The sequence below is a fragment of the Schistocerca cancellata genome, chromosome 1, assembly GCF_023864275.1.
Source record: "Schistocerca cancellata isolate TAMUIC-IGC-003103 chromosome 1, iqSchCanc2.1, whole genome shotgun sequence".
Taxonomy (NCBI): Eukaryota; Metazoa; Arthropoda; class Insecta; order Orthoptera; family Acrididae; genus Schistocerca; species Schistocerca cancellata.
Genome location: NC_064626.1, coordinates 8,183,967 through 8,202,421, shown reverse-complemented (window position 1 = coordinate 8,202,421; position 18,455 = coordinate 8,183,967). Strand labels below are relative to the sequence as shown.

Sequence of the window (18,455 nt, the reverse complement as noted above, 5' to 3'; positions counted from 1 at the left end):
CAGCAACATGAATTGATACCACAGACATTAGCAAGGGCTTGTCGCAATCTGCAACAACATACAGGAGATGCTCCTGAAGACCATACCTTCTCTCAGCATACCGGCACCTTCACACTGAGGTAAATATAGTGTCGAGCGTACAAGAGATCGGCCCAGTTTGTGACCTCGGCTTTGGCAGTCGACATCGTCTAGTAGGGCAGTGTTAGTCGAAGTCTCAGTGGAATGTGCAGCTGTGTTAATGATGAACACTGTGCTTCAAGAGAACAGTCTGTGACTGTAAGCATCAAGTGATGCTTTCATAGTCAATGGCAGTTGTAATATTCTACGCTCTCCTGTGGCAAAGAACTGTCCCAAGTTAAGTAAATCTTTTTATCCATTCATGTAATAGACTGAACTAATATTTCATCTGTTGTAGTTAAAAAAGTCCCATTCCCCAGAGCAGTCAAAGAATCCACAGTTGTGACCAGCGATTGTAGTTTGTCTGGTCACAACATGATTTTCTTACAACTGACAGATCCTGCTTTGGGGGACATTCTACTCAATGACAGGCAAAGCAGTGCACTGGGTTGCGAAAAAGTTTGTCTCACTGGTGTGGCTGCTTCTGGTGCACTTGCCAAAGTCTTAGTTATAGCCTGTGGGTCTTCCCTCAGAGTGGACTGTCAAATCTGATTTTGACTGCTTGGTGTAGTGTGCATGTCAGAATTTATCAGCTGTGATTTTGTCATAGTCTGATGGGATGTAGAAGAAGAAATTCGAGCCTATATGAAAGACACAGGGCATCCATTATTAGAACCAGAGTTTAACTGACATTTGGACTACTTGCGATCAAGTAAGAAGGAATGCATAGTTGGCATCCTTTCAGAACTCATAAAATCACTGGCAACCAAATCATTATTCAATCTGATGTGTAGAATCTGTGAGACTAGAGACATAACATCAGCCTTCCAGAAGAATATCATCTGTACAATCCTGAGGATAGCTAGAGCAGAGAAGTGTGAGAATTACCACACAAAAAACTTAGTGTCTCATGTGTCCAAGTAGGTGACATGGAGAAGAAAGGAAAAGAAAATTGACGCCATCTTAGATGACAATCAGTTCGGGTTTAGGAAAAGTAAGGGCACTAGAGAGGCAGTTCTGATACTGTGACTGCTAATGGAAGCAAGACTTAGAAAAATCATGACGCCTTCACAGAACTGTTTGAGCTAGAAAAAGAGTTTGACAATGTAAAATGATAAAAGATGTTTGAAATTCTAAGAAAAATAGGAGTAGGCTATAAAGAAAGATGGGTACCTACAATACGCAGAGGAACTAAGAGGGAACAATAAGAATGGAAGACCAAGAATGAAGGACTGGGATTAAAAATGGTGTAATATGGGGATGCAGTCTTCCTCCCGAAACATTAAATCTACACATCAAAGAAAAATTAAAGGAAAGGTTCAAGAGCAGCATTAAAATCATAGTGAAGAGAGATCAAGGATTTGCTGTTCTTGGTGAAAGTGATGAAAGAATTGCAGCAGCTATTGAATGGAATGAACAGTCTAATGAGTACAGAAATAGGATTGAGACCTAAGCCGAAGAGAGATGAAAGGAGTGAGAAGTAGCAGAAGTTAGACTAGTGATAAACTTAACACTGAAATTGGTGACAACAAGGTAGGCGAAGTGAAGGAATAATACATGGTGGACGAAGTAAGGGAAATATAAAAAGTACACTGGTACAGGCAAAGAGGACCTTCCTGGACAAAAGAAGTCAAAAAGTATCAAAACATTAGTCTTCATTTGGGGAAGAAATTTATAAGAATTTACATTTGGAGCGCAGTATTGTATGACAGTGAGCCACAGACTGCAGGAAAACTGGAAAGGAAGAAAATTTCAGATTCTGAGATGTGATGCTAAAGAATGACGTTGAAAATTAGATGGACTGACAAGATTAGGATAATGAGATTCTCTGCAGAATTGGGAAGGAGAGGAACATACAGAAAATGCTGACAGTAATTGAAAACATAAGTGAGAAGAAGAGGCTGGCATAAGAGAGGAACTTGTGGCACACTGTATCAAGTTGGTCAAATAAATAAGTCAATCAGTTAACAAATAAATCTCACCATGCTCCATAATTTCACTGTCTGTAGTCTAAGCTCAGTGGAGCCACATTGTAGATCGTATCGCTTTGCTAGGGGCAGTATGTAGTGAGTGGAAGCATGGCAAGCCATGGTTTCGAGCTGGGCTGACCAGGAGGTGTAGCTGGAAATAGTGATGGCCTCAGGTGGTTACTCAACGCTTCATGAGGTCGTATTGTAGGTGGAATGACACTTTGTTGTTGTGGCTGGAGCTGACTGCCATGATACAAGAGTAATTCCCATCCAGAAGCTGGAGGTCTACACCTGGCATTCATGCTTGCAGAAATCGCTTGATGCATTTAATTATATGGAAGTCCAGCAGGAGTCGTGCAGCTACTATGGATTGGGTAGTAAGTCTATTCAGCTTCATTCATACTTGGTGCAGCATCCTCTGATTACTGCTCGGCTGCCAGCTGAAGCATTGTGACTGTGGATCTGAGTCTAAAGAAAGTTAAGGTAGGTTCTAAGGAATATGTAGAATACAAAGAATGAAAGATAGCTCTCTTGGCATTGTCTGGGAGAGATTTTAACTACTGATTAAGCAAAATGGAAGTCATATTGGTTACTTCCACTGTGGCAGGTGCCCTCTCTCTCTCTCTCTCTCTCTCTCTCTCTCTCTCTCTCTCTTTCAGTTCCACTACAATCCTCCTGAAAACACACATCAGTAGAAAATGCCAAACTCTACTCTCTGAAGTATTACTGGCTTTAATGCAAGGCACTACAGCTAAAAAAATGCATAGACATGTGTGCCACAGGTCTACGCCCAGTAACATTAGTAATATTAGGTGAAGGATTTCATGCTCAATTTCAGGAGGACAAATGGACATCTCAAACATTGTGCCTTGTCCAGACCAGTGTCACGGAACACTGAAAGACTGACTGATGATACGGGGGGGAGGGGGGGGGGGTGACTATTGTCCATACCGTAGGCATGGATGCCTTTTCATGTACAGCAGATACACTGAAGAGACAAAACTTTAGACCACACCCTATTCGAGATTGAATATTGCTGCATGGTGTTGTGGGGCACGTGATGTGGTAAGGAAAGTATATAAACACAGCATATACTAATGAGGGCATCATTATAGTGATTGTATAGGTCACAAAAGGGGAAATCTACTAACATAAACGACTTCAACATAGGGCAAAGTCAGCAAATGGAAACTCCAGGTTCAAATATCAACCTCCACCCAACAGTTGCCACCCACCTAGTCCTATCACTTCCTCCCTACTCTCATCCCTCACCCACTTTGCGTGAAGCCCTCTGCCAATGCACTTGACTATCTTTCCCCCCTGCTCTCCTTTTTTGCTCCCTGTTTCCTGCTTCCCCACCTCCCTCACAGCCTCCCGACATTTTGCCAATTGGTAGTCTAATCCCTGCACACTCCATGAATAGCGTTCTTCTCACCCCATTCACACTTTCCTATCCCTCCCCCTTCCCTGCCCCCTATAGATTGCTGCTTCATTCCATGCGACACTTGCATTCTGGTCTGAGGTGTCAGATGGTGGCCATATGTGCGTGAGGCATTCTTGTTTTTGTGAACGTGTATGTGTGTGTGTGTGTGTGTGTGTGTGTGTGTGTGTGTGTGTGAGAGAGAGAGGGGGGGGGGGAGGTGTTTCTTTTTCTGATCAAGGCTGTGTCTGGGAGATAAAGTGTCTTTTAGTTGTGCTTGTCTGCAACTTAACATGTCATCATGTCATCTTTACAGTAAGCAGCAATCTATTTTTTCTTTATATTGTTACGAGAGGGCACACTGTTATGTTCCAGAACCTGGGAAAGAGCATCTCAGAATGGAGAATCTGTTTGCTTGCTGCTACCATGAGCATATATGGAAATCAGTTGAAGGATGGTGAAACCACAATTAGATTGAAAGGTGTCCAATGTCCATGTCTCATCCCAGAATGTGGAGGTCAAAGGCTTGCCTGCTCAATAAACCAGGATAGGTGGCAATCTGTGGCAAGCCTGCCAACCAAGCACAATGCCAATTCATACCATTTGGTGCACACTGTTGAACATTGGGCTTCACAGCAGATAATGTCTACACGTTCCTATGCTGACCCGGCATGAGATCTTTGGGTTGGCCTGTGAACCAAGGGAAACACATCCCCCAATTAAATAAATCATGTTTCTTGCTACATCAGGTCAGTAATCATGTTCAGATATGGCATCATCCAAGCGAATGGCTGCTTAATACAGACACCATGCCACAGATACAGATCAGTAGGGGGCAGCATTACACCAAGAGAACATTCACCTAGGCTTCCACGGGATCTGTTGTAATAATCAAAGGTACACTGACAGCCATAGACTACCCTAACATTACTACCATTTGCATCCATTTATGCTCTATGACTTCATTGAGGATGGCAGCATCTTCCAGGAGGGTAACTGTCCATGTCACAGGAGCAGAATCGCGCTACAGTGGTTGAGGAGAATGCACACTCTTATCTCGGCCACCAAACTCGTCTGATCTCAGCCTGGTGATTGTACCTCGGACGTTAACAACCGCTAGCTCCATATCGAGACACCACCGGCCCGTAAATTCCAGGAATTGCTTCATCTGTGTATTGACACCTGGTGTCATGTACCTCCACAAACCTACGAAGGAGTCACCAGACCTATGTGATGCAGAAATGTTCCTGTATTGTATTCCCTAGATGGTCCAACATATTATTTAGCAGGTAGTCACAATGTTGTCTCAGTGTACGTGGACCAAATCATATAGAAAAAAAGGTGCTGTCTATCTATAACTGCACACTTTGTTAATTAGCACTGGACACTAATAAATACAATATCAGTGACAAGAATAAAATCAGAGGACTTTATTATCAATCAGACTGGGATAGTTTAATTTAGGAATAAATCACCACTGTACACACAAAATTTGATTTCCACTAACTGACACACTAATATACAATAGTCACTGCAGTTATTGCAGCAGGCATTACAGATTTTTTGAACATAGTTCTCACACACATTTTTTATGACACTTATTTGGAAAATGTGACTGCAGTGGTTTATTACGTGATTTATGTTTCCAAAGACACTGTTAACAATGTAGGAAAACACAGATTGCTACTAACCATAAAGTAGACATGTCAAATTGCAGACAGGCACAATTAAAAGACATATAGCTTTCAGCCACAGCCTTCACCTTTGTCATGGAAAGACACACACACACACACACACACACACACACACACACACACACACACAAGGAAAAAAAAGTTAGCACACTTCACACATGCACGACCACCAACTGCAGCATCTTTGCCCGTGATGCTGGAGTTGTAAATCATGTGTCGGTGTGGTGTGCTTGCTTGCTTGCTTGCTTCTCTCTCTCTCTCTCTCTCTCTCTCTCTCTCTCTCTCTCTCTCTTACTGACGAAGGTGAAGGCTGTAGCCGAAAGCTATATGGGAGTGTCTTTTTGATTGTGCCTGTCTGCAAGTTGACGTGTCTTCTTTACGGTAAGTAGCAATCTTTCTTTTCTTACACTGTTGATGGTTCCCAAAGACACTGTTAGTACCATAAAAAAAGTTGATGTGAATTCTTCATATGCAAAACTGAAGCGAGAAATGGTGTATATGTGGAACACCTATTACAGAATGCCAACTGATACAATTGCTAAAAAGTCACTGCAAAGCAGTGCTTGAAAAGACAGAAATACCTTTCTTTTAATAAGTGTATATACATTTTCCTCAGTGAATACATGATGTGTGTACAACATGTACTTAGCTGCAAAATGCCAGTTTCAGTGTCACTGATACGTGGTATTACCTGTTACCTCTACATAACAGGAGCGGTGAAAGAACATTGTCTCCATATTGTGGGGCGAAAAGTAAAAAAATTCGGATGTTGCACACAACAGCACCATTTCTATGTCCACCCTTCGAACTACTAAAAATTATGTTCATCGCAAATACAGATGAGACATTAAATGCTGTGGATCAAATTTGTCATGAAGTATTAGTCACAGGTAAGCTACAATACAGTTATAACATGATGGTAAAACTTCATTCTGTTTGTGTGACACCTGTAAAAACGTCTGTGTTATAGAAGTGCCTAGACTGTGGGCCAAGTGATGCTAAATCTACTGATGAGGTCAATTTTTATTTAACCACAATGGACACTAATGATCCATGCAAGTGCTCAAAGTGGGACAGTAGTCTCTTTCCCAAACTGTCTGTTTTAGTGAAGGAGGGTCTTGCATTTAAGCCTCTAATGTGGCTCGCTAAAGAAATTTAAGTGCAGCAGATTGGATGGACAAAGCTAATTTGATCCCAAATGAGGTTTTGATATACTGACAATTCACTGTAATAGTGAACATTAGAGGCTTAAATGTGGATCTTCGTCTTGGTTGGTTTTGTGGATTGTGTTACTGATCAGCTCGTCATCAGTCTAGCAAATAACAGCTTCATCGGTGACTCGTATGGCTGAATCCATAGGATTCAGACATCAAAGGAGTTAAAAGATCAAGATGAGTTATAACCATAAGTACTGCCTTCATTGTCTTAAAATCAGTTAGTATTTGGTGTTTTGTTACTTCTCTGTTGGTCGTCATTTCTACAAATTATCTGCATGTGTTCACATAATTATGAGTCAGTGGCACGGTTGGCCAGTCAGCGCAAATGTGCCTGTTATTTTTCTGCAGTTGTGAGATTTTTTCTGTCTTATCAGTGATATTACAGCACAATGTGTCTTATTATCACCTTACTTGAGTGTGCTTTAACCTCCACGTAAATGACGGGACAATGAGGTAACAGAAATCGCACAAGTATATATAGCGCAATATTTGCATAAGGTTTATTCTTAACAATGTATAGTGATATACGATCATATGTGGGTAACCAAGCATTAGGACTGTTTCTTTAGTTTGCAAAGTTTTTGTTAAAGTGAGCTAAAATTCAATACCTTCTCTTGCTGGCAGTACGGGTAGTGTAACTGATGATGATAAACAGAAGGCAGAAATTCTAAACCTAGCTTTCAAAAACTCGTTTACGATAGAGAACTGTAGCACCATTCCCCCTTTCAATTATCGAACAAACGAAAGGATGGCTGATATAGTGTTTAGTGTATCTGGGATTGTAAAACAGGTAAGATCCTTAGACGCCAGAAAAGGCATCTGACCCAGACGGTATCCCTGTAAGATTTTATGTCAACTATGCTACAAATATAGCACCATTCTTATCCATCATCTATCAGAGATCATTGGAAGAGCAGAAAGTTCCATGGGACTGGAAGAAGGCCCAGGTCATAGCAATCTATAAAAAGGGTAGAAAATCGTATGCACATAATTACCGGCCAATTTCACTGACATCGGTTAGTTGTAGTATCATGGAACATATTTTGTGTTCAGACATAATGACCTTTCTAGACTCTGAGAAGCTCATCTGCAGAAACCAGCATGATTTTAGGAAACAGCGGTCATCCAAGACACAGCTGGCTCTCTTTGTGCATGATATACAACAGGCTCTAGATACTGACTCCCAGGTTGATGCCATATTTCTCGACTTTCGAAAGGCTTTCGACTCAGTTCCGCACTGTCACTTGCTACAAAAAGTGTGTGCTTACGGTCTGTTCAATGACATATGCGGTTGGATAGAAAGTTTTCTAACAGACGGGGAGCAGTATGTCGTCCTGAATGGGGTAACTTCAATAGAAACAAGAGTAACTTCAGGTGTGCCCCAAGGCAGCGTAATAGGCCCTCTGCTTTTTACGCTTTACATAAACAATCTGGTTGATGGTATTGACAGCGGCCTTAGACTGTTTGCCGATGATGCTGTAGTCTACAGGAAAGTAGTAACACACAAGAGTTGTGAACAAATCAATGAGGATTTGCAGTAAATAAATGCGTGGTGCAATGACTGGCAGTTGTCTCTCAATATTAGTAAGTGTAACCTACTGCGTATAACAAGGTGAAAATCCCTATTAATGTATGAGTACAAAATAAATGATCAGTCTTTGGAAGCAGTAACATCAGTCAAGTATCTGGATGTGAACATTCGAAATCATCTCGAAGGGAATGATCAGATTACACAAGTAACGGGTAAGGCGAACTCTAGATTGCGGTTTATTGGTAGAATCCTGAAGCGATGCAGTCCTTCAACAAAGGCAATAGCTTAAAATACATTAGTTCGTCAAGTCTTAGGAGTATTGTTCATCTGTATGGGACCCTTACCAGTTGGGTCTGATTCAAGAGATTGAGAAGGTCCGAAGAAGAGCGGCAAGATTTGTGATTGGTACATTTAGCCATCGTGAGAGCGTTACAAATTCTTCACCGAGGATGTAGAGCATATATTATTACCACCTACTTTCAAATCGCGTAATGATCATCATTCAAAGATAAGGGAAATAAGAGCTCGTACTGAGGCGTTCAGATAGTTGTTCTTCCCTTGCGCGATCCGCGAGTGGAACAGAGAGGGTGGGGGGGATATGACCTTGGCGTGAATTGTGCCCTCCGCCACACACCACTTGGTGGCTAGCGGAGTATATATGTAGATGTAGATGTAGATGTAAAATCATGGATAAAAACAAGAAATCCGTTGGTTTGTTTCAGCAGAAACTATGTCAGGAAAAAGAAGAGAGTAAACAAAAATTGACCGTAATTGACAAATTTTTTACTGAGCCTTTTACGAGTACTTCAGCACAACAATTTGTGTTGATTGGGACTCAGATAATGTGGTATCTGTTGAGAAGCCTACTGAAGACGTACCAACAATACCGCCAGCCACAATGATGCAAACACAACCGATCATGTCGACGACATCTTCACGGCATACAAAACAGGGAAAGAATTGTCAACTTATACAGTCTTCGAAAAGGTGAATAAAATTTCTTATGACTACAGAAACTTCATGACAAGACACTGAAAAACGTCTAATTCTAGATATAGGGCCGTTACAACCTTCAGGACCATTTTCTTAAGATCCCCGCCAGAGCAACAGGGTTTTTTGAACGTTGTACTATTGTTCAGTTTCTAAGTATGGACCACTTAATCGTTTTTGGCTGTGTTATTCTAAAATTCTGGATGCTGCCTGTCGTCAACCTACTGGTTGTTTGCTTCACAACGGAATAATGCATGGTGTATGAATAATCAGGACAGAAAGCACTTATCAGAAAGAATTAAAGAACACATTTTCTCAAGTGGCCGTACGGAAGCATGTGCTGTGTACAACCTTTGGAAAAAGGACGATACTATCAACAAGGATGTTAAAAATGAAATTTGTAAAGATGTGTAATTTTGGAAAGTGATTCTTACAAGGTTATTTGATATCTTTCTTACTCTAGCAAAAAATTCATTGGCTTTCAGTGGACTTTGAGGGAATTTAAGTCAGGAGGAAGGATACCACAGCAACTTTCTGTCAGATGTAGAGGTTGTCGCCCGGTGCAATCAAATTTTGCGGCAAGTTTTGGATATGCCCAAAAGTAACCATTTTTGCTTCTAATAATTTCTTTTTGCATTTTATTTTTTGTTTACTTTTTTGTTTATTTTTTCAATTGCTTATATTTGAAAACATTTTTAAAATCACACCTTTGTGTTTTTAGGATCTTCATGGTGTCTCAGTCCACCAATTCAAAATGAAACGGTGGACAACTTGAAAATAAACTGCTAGAATAAATTAGAGCATCACTGTTTTTTGCCATGGTACTGGACACTACACTGGATATACCAAAGGTAGATGAGCTAAGTATTGTTCTGAGATATTCAGTAATAACCAGATCTCAAAATGGACAACCAATCGTTACAGAAGTAAAAAAATTATTTCTTGCATGCAGTCATGAAACCCAGCAGATTTAGTCAAGCAGCTCACCAAATTATTTTTTACAGACAAAAATATTGCTTTTAAAAAGTGTGTGGGTTTGGTTATGATGCGGTCAGTGTGATCAGTGGTCTTTATGAATTCATGCATCAAATTCTGAATGACATCAATTATGCATAAAATTTTTTAGAAAAACGTGATATTGATTTGGACGGGGCAACTAGAGCTTTACCAGATGTTAAAACAAAAATAATATTTTATAGAAATGATACTAGTTTCTGTTCAACAATTTTGAACACAGGGAACAAATGTTTAAAGCTACCATTAAAAAAAAAAAAAGTACTACACACAATAACAGCTCAGGTACATCCACGTTTTATGGGCATGAGTGCAGTCTGTCAAATACTTAATTTCCTGACACCATCATTTCTGTTCACTGTAGGTAAAGCAACTTTATAACAAAAATATTATCAATTCCAAAATAAATATTTTTATATAGAGCCCCTGATTTTTCACTACAGTCTATTAATACTTGGTTTGGATTCCATAGAAATATTGGAACACGTGAGGCAATACTGACCTTACGATTTATCTTAGAAGAAAGATTAAGTAAAGGCAAACCTACGTTTCTAGCATTTGTAGACCTAGAGAAAGCTTTTGACGATGTTGACTGGAATACTCTCTTTCAAATTCTAAAGGTGGCAGGGGTAAAATACAGGGAGCGAAAGGCTATTTACAATTTGTACAGAAACCAGATGGCAGCTATAAGAGTCGAGGGGCATGAAAGGGAAGCAGTGGTTGGGAAGGGAGTGAGAGAGGGTTGTAGGCTCTCCCCAATGTTATTCAATCTATATATTAAACAAGCAGTAAAGGAAACAAAAGAAAAATTCGGAGTAGGTATTAAAATCCATGGAGAAGAAATAAAAACTTTGAGGTTCGCCGATGACATTGTAATTCTGTCAGAGACAGCAAAGGACTTGGAAGAGCAGTTGAACGGAATGGACAGTGTCTTGAAAGGAGGTTATAAGATGAACATCAACAAAAGCAAAACGTGGATAATAGAATGTAGTCGAATTAAGTCGGGTGATGCTGAGGGAATTAGATTAGGAAATGAGACACTTAAAGTAGGAAAGGAGTTTTGCTATTTGGGGAGCAAACTAACTGATGATGGTCGAAGTAGAGAGGATATAAAATGTAGACTGGCAATGGCAAGGAAAGCGTTTCTGAAGAAGAGAAATTTGTTAACATAGAGTATAGATTTAAGTGTCAGGAAGTCTTTTCTGAAAGTATTTGTATGGAGTGTAGCCATGTATGGAAGTGAAACATGGATGATAAATAGTTTAGACAAAAAGAGAATAGAAGCTTTCGAAATGTGGTGCTACAGAAGAATGCTGAAGATTAAATGGGTAAATCACATAACTAATGAGGAGGTACGGAATAGAATTGGGGAGAAGAGGAGTTTGTGGCACAACTTGACGAGAAGACGGGACCGGTTGGTAGGACATGATCTGAGGCATCAATGGATCACAAATTTAGCATTGGAGGGCAGCGTGGAGGGTAAAAATCGTAGAGGGAGACCAAGAGATAAATACACTAAGCAGATTCAGAAGGATGAAGGTTGCAGTAGGTACTGGGAGATGAAGAAACTTGCATAGGATAGGGTAGCATGGAGAGCTGCATCAAACCAGTCTCAGGACTGAAGACCACAACAACAACAACTATTAATACTTATCACCTTGTTCTACCTAAATTGACTCCAACATGGACTGTTCAGCAATTATGTTAGGAAATTATAACCAAACATGCACTGCTAGAATGCTACGTTAGAGAAGTGTTTATGTGATTTTATTATTTTATGCAATACCTGTCACTCCTGCAACAGCCGAAAGATCATTCAGCAAATTAAAAATAATGAAAACTCATTTAAGGAACAGTACAGGTCAAGCTGAACTCTGACATTTGGCACTTACAGCAATAGAAAACAAGGTCACATCAAGTCTAGATTTAACAGTACTTATTGATGATTTTGCACAAACTAAAGCCAGAAAAAGATTGTAAAATAAATCATTAAAATAAAATTGTTTAGTATGTTTTATTGTCTACCTATATTATTAACTGTAATACACTACAGCCACAAAAACATGGCTCCTGCCTCCGACACTTACCAATCGGAAATCGTAGCTTTAAATGAAATCAGGCCGATCAGTACACAGTGCACTAGTTTAGCGAGAGTGAGTTGCCGGCACTGACAATAGCCCACCTCCCCGCATCTCTGTAGCATGGATGACGCCCAAGTCCTGACTTGAATGTTCCCAGTGGCTGAGTAATACTTCGTCATTGTTTATTTTTTGCTAGTTTCTGCCTGCTATTTCGTTAGGCTATTATGGATCAACACTGAAAATTATCCCAAGGGATCCTTTTATCGCTATGAAAGTATTGTGTGTCCTATGCAGGTTGAACTCTATCTGTGTGCAAGATTTCATCCAAATCCAGCCAGTAGCTTTTTGCATGAAAGCATAACAAACAATGTTTCACAATCATAATATTGTTAGGAAGCGCCATTAAATATTATTTGCTAGTTTGGACATAATAATTTACTTAATAGAAAGTTGGTTTGCCTTACTATTGCATGAAGTGGATAGTAAGGGGCTGATGATGATGTAGTTTTGCATCTTTAAACCATATAATTTAGTTTAAATAGGGCCCCAATTTCATTTCTGCCCCGGAGCCCTTTGTTATATAGCTACGCCACTGCTGCTCACAGTACACTTGTCCATCCTCTTCTTAGGTATTGTTGCTTCTTTAGAAAAGAAAATAATCATTGGAAATGTTGATTATATACAATTTCTTTCTTTCTTTTTTTTTTGCACGCCCATACCCCTTGGAATTAGTACGACCTGAAAGACGTGCATGCTTACATATGGATCATTGATCCAATTCTTTAAAGTTTTAGTTCAAAGGGTAGCAAATGTTCCCTATTTATACTTCAGGTACTGTTAAGAGTACTTTTTAATTACTGAAGAACGTTATTTGATCACAGTTAAGTGCCAAAATGTTGCAATTTAATTGGCATTAAATGGTAGATATGCACCTTTGTATGCTGCCGCATGGGGCAACTCACGTACTGTTTATAAATGGTATACCCAAGTTAGAAACATGACCTCCACCTGAAAGTCAGTTTGAGCATGGCAATGTTTTACTAGGCAGATGATGTGCCCTTTTCCTCACTCTAACTTTTGAACTTACTTATCTTGCAGGTTTTAAACGAGGTTCAAATTTGTCATTTTTTCACTTGAACCAATTATTGCCAGAGGTGAAAGAATTAATAAGTGACAGAATAAAATGCTGATTCGACTGTCTGGGAATCCAAACTGAGATGTCTGGATCTGTAGTCTGCCGCTAACCACTGAACCACACTTGTGGTATTTTTAAATAGTACCATTTTCAGCCATGCACTGTTTGGTGTTGTAAATTTATGTGGATATTTCCAAACCAACTGGTAACATGCCAGATAGAAATGAACTATGCTCTCACCAGGATCTACAGATGTCTAACCAGTCTGAACAGCAAATTGTACTGCTGTTGTCAGTCATCTGAATGCTGACAGAAGGGTTAACTGGAATATTTTTCTTGGAATGGTATCATTAGATTGGTGATTCTGCATTGCTCATGTCACTTGCTGAAAAGCCTTACTTCACCAAAAATAATACACTATATTATCACTTCTGCATCTACATACATATTCTGCAAACATTGGAGAAGGTATTTTGTAGCACTGCTCCAATAGTCACCTGTTCCATTCTTAAACACAGTAATGGAGAAATGATTCTCTGTAAGATCTTTAATGTCTTTTATTCTGTCCTAATGAGAGATGAATGTTGAGAGGCACGAGAATTGTTCTCGAATATGTCCCACATGCTGGTTTTTCTGAAACTCCTCAAAAGCATTTCCGTCCAAGAATTCCCATCTAAGCCCATAGAGCATTTATGTACGGGGGTAGTCCCAAAAGTAAGGTCTCCTATTTTTTTTATAAGTACATAGACCTGTTTATTTCTACAATGGTTTACATCAGTTTACAGCTTGATCACTTACTTATTTTTTGACATAATCACCATTTCTATCGATGCATTTTTGTAGATGCTGTGGCATTTTTTGTATGCCCATGTCATACCAGCTTGCAGTCATGCTGTTCAAAAAATTGTGAACCTCTTCTTTCACCTTGTCGTCGGGAGCTGAACTGCTTTCTGGCCAAATGTTCTTTTAACCTAGGGAACAGGTGATAGTCATTGGGTGCCCAGTCAGGACTATAGGGTGGGTGGGTGATTATGTTCCACTGAAATTGTTGCAGGAGAGCAACGGTTTGCCGAGTGATGTGTGCGCGAGTATTGTCATGGAGAATGTGTACGCCCTTGCTCAACATTCCTCTTCTCCGGTTCTGAATTGAATTGCCTGTTTGAGTTTTTTCAGAGTCTCACAGTACCTGCCAGCGTTAACTGTGGTCCCAGTGGGCACAAAGTCGACCAACAATACCCCTTTGTCCTGTTCGGCTGCAAGGCTGTGAAGAAATGAGCGGGAAGCATCAACTTGATGCCGCATTTGGCCCTCAGTCAGCATGCATGGCTCCCATCTTGCACACACCTTCTGGTAGTTCAATGTTTCCGTTAAAATTCTGTGAGCAGTGCTTCGGAAAACCTCAGGAACCAACGTGCAGAGATCATCCAGGGTGATCCGCCGCTCTTCACGCATGCTTTGCTCAACCTTCAGCACTGTCTCCTCAGAAATCGACGGTCTCCCGCTCCTTTGTTCGTCGAGAATTTTGGTCCGACCAGCTGCAAACTCTCTACACCACTTACGAACATTTTTGACATCCATGCACGACTTCATTCTCAATGGCTGCCAAACCATGACTAAGCACCTCAGCGTGGCATGTGCATGTTTACACACAGTGCTTGAAGCACTCTTCATAACAGTGTGACCAACTGCCACACAAACAGAGTTCTGTACTTATAATAATAATAATAATAATAATAATAATAATAATAATAAAATAGAAGACCTTACTTTTGGGATTACTCTCATAACATCCTCAAACCAACCAGTAACAAATCTAGCAAAATGTCCTCGAATTGCTTTGACTGCTTCCTTTATATCTTTTGGGGTCATATCAACTCCACCAGTACTCAAGAATGGGTGGCATTAACATGCAACACTATTCCATAAAACCCAGAAAACTGTAGCTAGCCATTTGCCTAGCCTATAACTTACTGCATTTAACATTGTTTTGCAATGTTACACCTAGACATTTAATAAATAATGGCAGTGACATCAGCAAACTGTCTCAAACTGCTGCCAACCTTACTGTTGATGCTCATGAAAAGGGTATGCTCTTAGCACAGTTCCCTGTGACATTCTATACACTGTCTTTATAATATAATCAGACAGATAAAAAAATCTGCTCACCCAGCAGTGGCAGTAGAACACGCACAAAGAAAGGTGTGTTCTCCTGCTGCCACGTGGTGACTAGATTTTATCTAGCCAACTATATTATATTGTCAAAAATTGAATTTTTTCTGTTGTTGCACATTTTCTCTGTCTGACAAATATTGTCCACAATAGCAAATAGTGAATTTGAATGAATGATTTGACTATGGGATAATTCCATCTGTTATAATCTCCCTTCCTTCCCAAAGATTAAAGTTTCTTCTTTTTTCTTTTTTTTTTATCAGTTCTGTTGTTGGTAATATCAAGTCTAGTACATTTGGTTAACAGAAGCTGCACAACTAAGTAAGTACCAACTCTTGACTATTGTAAATTAAAGCTTAATTTATGAATAAAAATTATGTAGCATCCAAATTACTGGCAATTACCAGTTTTTATGAAAGAGAGAGAGAAAACCTGCGGCACCACTATCAGAAATAGCTCAACAATTATTCACTCATTCTCAGTGTACTTATACCTATAATGAACTCCAGGTCACAGGGATCCTTGATGAGCCGGTTCAGGTCTTCATAGCCCGTCCCCTCATTTTGCAGTGTAACAGCACAGCAGTGGTGGGACCTCTCCTTATGTGGTTTCAGAGACTCCCGCAGAGTTTTAGACACAAATGGATAGGAAGGAAGTAGCTGTAAAGCAAAATGTCAAGCATTTCATTACTTTTAAATACTCGCACAGTTCTATACTGTACTACTGTTTCTCCCACAATAGATGTGTGTATGTATCACAAACAAATATATAAATAAAAATGTAATTACAAGGTGCGTTTTTTAAGTAAGATCCATTTTGTTGTTGACACTAGTAGTTCGCATGCATACCGCAATGAGCATGTGCGTCTTGTAACAGCATGCCTCGGGAACAACTGTGCTCAGTTTCAGCTCTGTAGCTAACCTGTACAGTTATGTTCCGTGCTTTCAAAATGTTTTAGACTATCAACTCTCCCGCCGCATGTGAGATTCGCTCAGTGATGCAGTTTTTGTCAGCAAGGAACCTGTCTGCTGCAGAAATTCATCGACAGATTTGCGAAGTGTACAGTGATACTCTTATGAGTGAAAGCAAAGTGCGGAAGTTGGTACGAGAATTCAAAGATGGCCATGACAACGTCCATGATGAGGACCGCTCCAGTCACCCTTTGGCGGCTTCAGCTGAAGCGAGGATTTGTGAGAACACGCGCTTCACAATAACAGGTCTCTCAAATGAATTTCCTGATGTGTCGAGATCAGTTCTTTACAACATTGTTTCTGAACACCTAAATTTTAGAAAACTGTGCTCCAGTTGGGTCCTGAAACTCCTAACAGAGGATAACAAAAAGCAAAAATTTGAGTGTGCGATGAAGTTCTTGACTCATTATCACGAAGAAGGTGATGGCCTCTTGCGTCAGATCGTAACTGGAGATGAAACATGCGTTTTGCATATCATGCCCGAATCAAAGCAACAGAGCATGGAATGGAGATACACACACTCGCCTGTAAAGGCCAAACAGACTCTGTCCCAGCACAAAATCATGGCGTCCGTGTTTTAGGACAGGCATGCTGTTTCGTTGGTCGACTTCATGCAATGAGGAACCACTATGAATGCAGAAGCATACTGCCAAACCCTGAGAAAGCTATGAAGAGCGATTCAAAACAAAAGATGCGGCGTGCTGACAAAGGGAACCGTCCTTCTCGATGACAATGTCAGACCTCACACTGCAGGTCAGACCCGCGATTTATTGGACAGTTTTGGCTGGGAAGTTTTAGATGACCCACCCTACAGTCCTGATCTCATGCCAAGTGATTACCACCTGTCAAACAACACCTCAGTGGCAACCGTTACAATGATGATGACGATGTGAAAACGGCAGTGAACTCTTGGTTATTGGAGCAGGCAGCAAGTTTTAATGAAGAGGGTATTTTAAAATTGGTTGAGAGGTGTGGTACGTGTTTCAACAAACTTCGCGACTATGTCGAAAAATAGAGTGAAGTATGTACTTTCTGAAAATAAATTTCCTTTTTTGAAATAACCTTTCATTGTGTACTTATGTTCAAATAGACCTTACTTAAAAAAAACACACTGTGAAACAAAGTAACTATGAAATTAAAGGCAATACATTGTGAAGTACGCATCTCTGCACATCTGACAAATCGAAATCTGTTGCTCAGTAACATATAATAGTGTGTAATCGCACCCCTCACATTGTAACACGCTCGCTGCCACTGAACAGTCAAGACACTGCTGCTCGAGCCTGTCCGTGTGGCTGACAGCAGAAGCCCCTCCTGAGGTCATCCAGTGTGCAAACATTGTTCCATCAAGTCTCAGGTGGTCACAATGATGCTCAATTGGTTTCATTTCAGCACATACCACAGGCCGTTCCTTTCAGACAATTCCAGTCTCTAAATTTTCAACTTCTTTTTATAATGTAATATAATATAAAAAATCTTCAATCCAGCTATTCAGTACGCTCTCACGAGTATATCAAGAAAATGAACTAATAGGACTTGTTATAGTCGACAATAATCAACTGCACTGACTGAAAGAGAAAGCAAACGCAAGGTACAGTGCTAAGCAGAGATGGGCATTATTTGAACAGATTTCTATCTTGATAACTATTTGAGTAATTAGATCATTCTAATACAATTATTTTTACATAATATAATCTAATCTCTCTCTCTCTCTCTCTCTCTCTCTCTCTGGAACCTTTTCGTAACGACAGACGCCACAACCAAGGACTAGTTGTGTCTTTGCTCACTGCCAGGTCTCCATAGAGTCCTGCAAGTGCCTATGAACATCTGTGATTCTGGCTTGCTGCCAAAAGAAACTCAATGACGACTCTCTGCTCGGAATGCACCTCCATTACAGGCACTATTTTGAGGGATAGGTGTAGTGCCGTGACGCATCAGAACTTTGCGAAATTGAAAGGGCAGAAGTAGGTATATTCCACAATGTCCCACAACAAATTCTGATTTTCTTAATCGAAATCGGCTGAGGAAAAAGTGTTTCATTACTTACTGAATGCCCCTCATACATTCGTGTAAAATGAGGAAAAGGCAACCCCTTAGCCATAGAGGACTAGTGCACAGCATTACAGAAAACTGTCAACACAAACTT

The 18,455-nt window shown here is 40.1% G+C and overlaps 1 protein-coding gene across 3 annotated transcripts in view; it reads right to left on the bottom strand.

Moving 5' to 3' along the window:
* LOC126163919 (AH receptor-interacting protein) overlaps nt 1-18,455 on the bottom strand; it is a 176,670-nt gene that overhangs the window by 55,905 nt on the left and 102,310 nt on the right. For all 3 annotated transcript variants that reach the window (XM_049920197.1, XM_049920198.1, XM_049920195.1), the window contains exon 3: nt 15,832-15,997. In XM_049920197.1, the coding sequence (XP_049776154.1) occupies nt 15,832-15,997 (166 nt within the window). The remainder of the gene's footprint in view (nt 1-15,831; nt 15,998-18,455) is intronic.